Source organism: Hermetia illucens, chromosome 1 (assembly GCF_905115235.1).
Source record: "Hermetia illucens chromosome 1, iHerIll2.2.curated.20191125, whole genome shotgun sequence".
NCBI classification, from domain to species: domain Eukaryota; kingdom Metazoa; phylum Arthropoda; class Insecta; order Diptera; family Stratiomyidae; genus Hermetia; species Hermetia illucens.
In genome coordinates this window covers 117,313,140-117,315,676 of record NC_051849.1, presented here as the reverse complement: position 1 = coordinate 117,315,676, position 2,537 = coordinate 117,313,140, and the positions used below count along the sequence as shown (strand labels likewise).

At 38.0% G+C, this 2,537-nt stretch overlaps 1 protein-coding gene across 1 annotated transcript; it reads right to left on the bottom strand.

Annotated features, from left to right (window-relative positions):
* Nucleotides 1–1,340: 1,340 nt before the first annotated feature.
* Nucleotides 1,341–2,012, bottom strand: LOC119661104. The gene has a single exon (XM_038070299.1). The coding sequence runs from the start codon at nucleotides 2,010–2,012 to the stop codon at nucleotides 1,341–1,343; it is 672 nt and encodes a 223-aa protein (XP_037926227.1).
* Nucleotides 2,013–2,537: the final 525 nt, after the last annotated feature.

Sequence of the window (2,537 nt, the reverse complement as noted above, 5' to 3'; positions counted from 1 at the left end):
CCAACCCAATATATGGATAAGCGCACAGGAAATTGAAGACGTTTGAATGTAAATGGCATGTCTGTTGATATCAATGGGATTTACGGTATCACGACAACTTCCGATCGAATGTGTTGCAAAGTCTTGGAAAATTCAGATTTCAAAGAAGTATGATCGGTGATAATTTACTGCGTTTTCTTCATTCGTAGCAGTTTCAATGGATTTTTATGAAACTAAGCCACCTGGCAATATCGGGGAATTATAAAATTTATTTCATCAACATTTGCATTTTTTGGTGCTGAAATTGCGCGTTCTCTTAAACAACGATTTTTGTAGTTTTGAAAAATGTTTTAAAACGCGGTTAGTTTTCCGTTGATGGTAAAGTTGGGCAAAAGTTATTTCGCAATGTAATATTTAAATCACCTTCAATTTGAAATCGCGAACCCCCATTAGCTGCTTTGAAAACTCACGAGCTGGTGGATCATTTGTTAAGCGATAATTTCTGTACATTTCCCCACAAAATAGAACTTTCCAAATATGCATTAATTTCATTAGCTGCAGTTGATCTAAGAATAATTGGGAACGTTTCTCGAAAATCACCAGATAGATAGATAATACATCGCCGAATAACTGCTGATTTTCACGTAGATCTCTCAATGTTCGATTCAATGCTTCCAAAGATTTTTCATTGGTCACTAGCTTACCCGGCAGACTTCGTACCGCCTCACCCGACAAATAAAAGACCTAAACTTTTGTATAAAATAATTTTAAAACAAACAAAACGAATCCGTTTTTAATAAAAAAGCATATTGTGAATGAAGCATGAAGTTTTATTATTATTTTCGACACATCATGTTGTTTAATTACAAAATAAAGTTTTCCTGAGATACTGGCTATTTATAAGGTTTAAATTCGATATTGACAGACACACACTGCTATGATACAGTTTGTTAATCAATTTAAAGCTTTCTCATAAACTGTATTTTTTGTTTTGTTTTTTGATGCGAAAATAAACAAAGAAGACGGTTTTCCGACAGGCGAACACGCGACGTATAATTATCAATGCGCGAAACAGGGAAACTCCAAGTTGATTCCGCAAACTTCTAACGACTGTCCTTGCGATTTATTTATAGTCACCGCAAAGGCCAGACGTAGTGGAAATTGTAAGCGTTTAAAATCGAATGGTAAATCTGTTGGAATCATCGGTATCCGCGGGATCAAGACATCCTCTCCTTCGTATTTTCCTTTTATGATTGTTGCTTCAATGACGTTATTCATCAGTTTTTTCACAACCAGTCTTGTTCCATTGCACAGTCGAGGTTGATTAATGTTACACAGCATCATGACAACTGACCCTATTTTTAATTGTGTGAATTTAAAAACTCCGTGAGATAGTTGATTACGTCATCCTGGTTCATAACGGTGTCGACTGATTTGAAGGAAACCAACTGTCCTGGAAGAAAATTCTGAATGGTCGCATTGAGATCCTCGACATCTTTATTTTTAGCCGCCAATATTGCTCGTTCACCCAGCCAATTATCGTTATTGAACTTTTGCGCTATATCTGGGAAAACATGCTGAATAAGCTCCTCTTTTGAATCTGTGATGTGACAGAAATCTGTGGGTAACGTGATGAATCCGGTCGAGGTGTCCACTGCAACTTTATTATTTCCAATGTCTAACAACTGCTTCGCAAACACATTCGCAGTTTCATCTTGTTGCAAAAATACTCGCATGGTAGTTGTTAATTGTAGTGTCTTCACATACTGCCACAAATTCGATGATTTTAGGCATGCATTTAGTTCATCAGCAACAGTTGATCGGGGAATAACTGGAAGAGTCTGACGAATCATGGCCCCACCAAAAGTAGTTTGGTTGTCATGAAGATCTTTCAACGTTCTGTCCAGTGCCTCCAGTGACCTTTTATGGGCCATTGTGCATTCATCCCAAACAATCAATTTGCATACCTGTAGGATCTTGGCCATTGCGCTATTTTTGGCGATGTTGCAAATTGGTGTTTCGGTAATTTGCATGTTTAATGGTAATTTCAAGGCAGAATGTACAGTTCGCCCGCCTTCTAGCAGAGTCGCAGCTCTTCCGGATGAAGCCAACGCTAGAGCAACATCATTTCGCGATCTGATCTTCGCTAAACGCAATGAAATTAAGAACGTTTTTCCGGTTCCTCCGGGAGCAGCAAGGAAATAAATTCCACCAGATCACAATACTTTATTTGCCATCAATAAACACATTCTTCTATCATGATCAATGTCTCATTGTAAATTTCTGTAGTTATTTGTAGTGTAGGATTCAAAGTTTGACGGCGCACACTATGCAAAACATCCTCAGACATGTCATTTCTATACTTAACCCACAAATCTTTTGGATTCGAGGGGAAACATGTCGATATGATAATCGCAGACAATGTATGAATTTGATGCGGCGATGAAGATATTACGGAATCCTTCAGCGTATCATCCCAGTGCGAATCGTTCTGAAGTAAATGCAATAGTTGACATGCCTCACGGTAAGTCGCACACCATTAACTGTTCTCAGTTGTT

Excerpts from the sequence above, each read along its gene's own strand:
- LOC119661104 (XM_038070299.1), bottom strand. The coding sequence starts at position 2,012 with ATGCAAATTACCGAAACACCAATTTGCAACATCGCCAAAAATAGCGCA.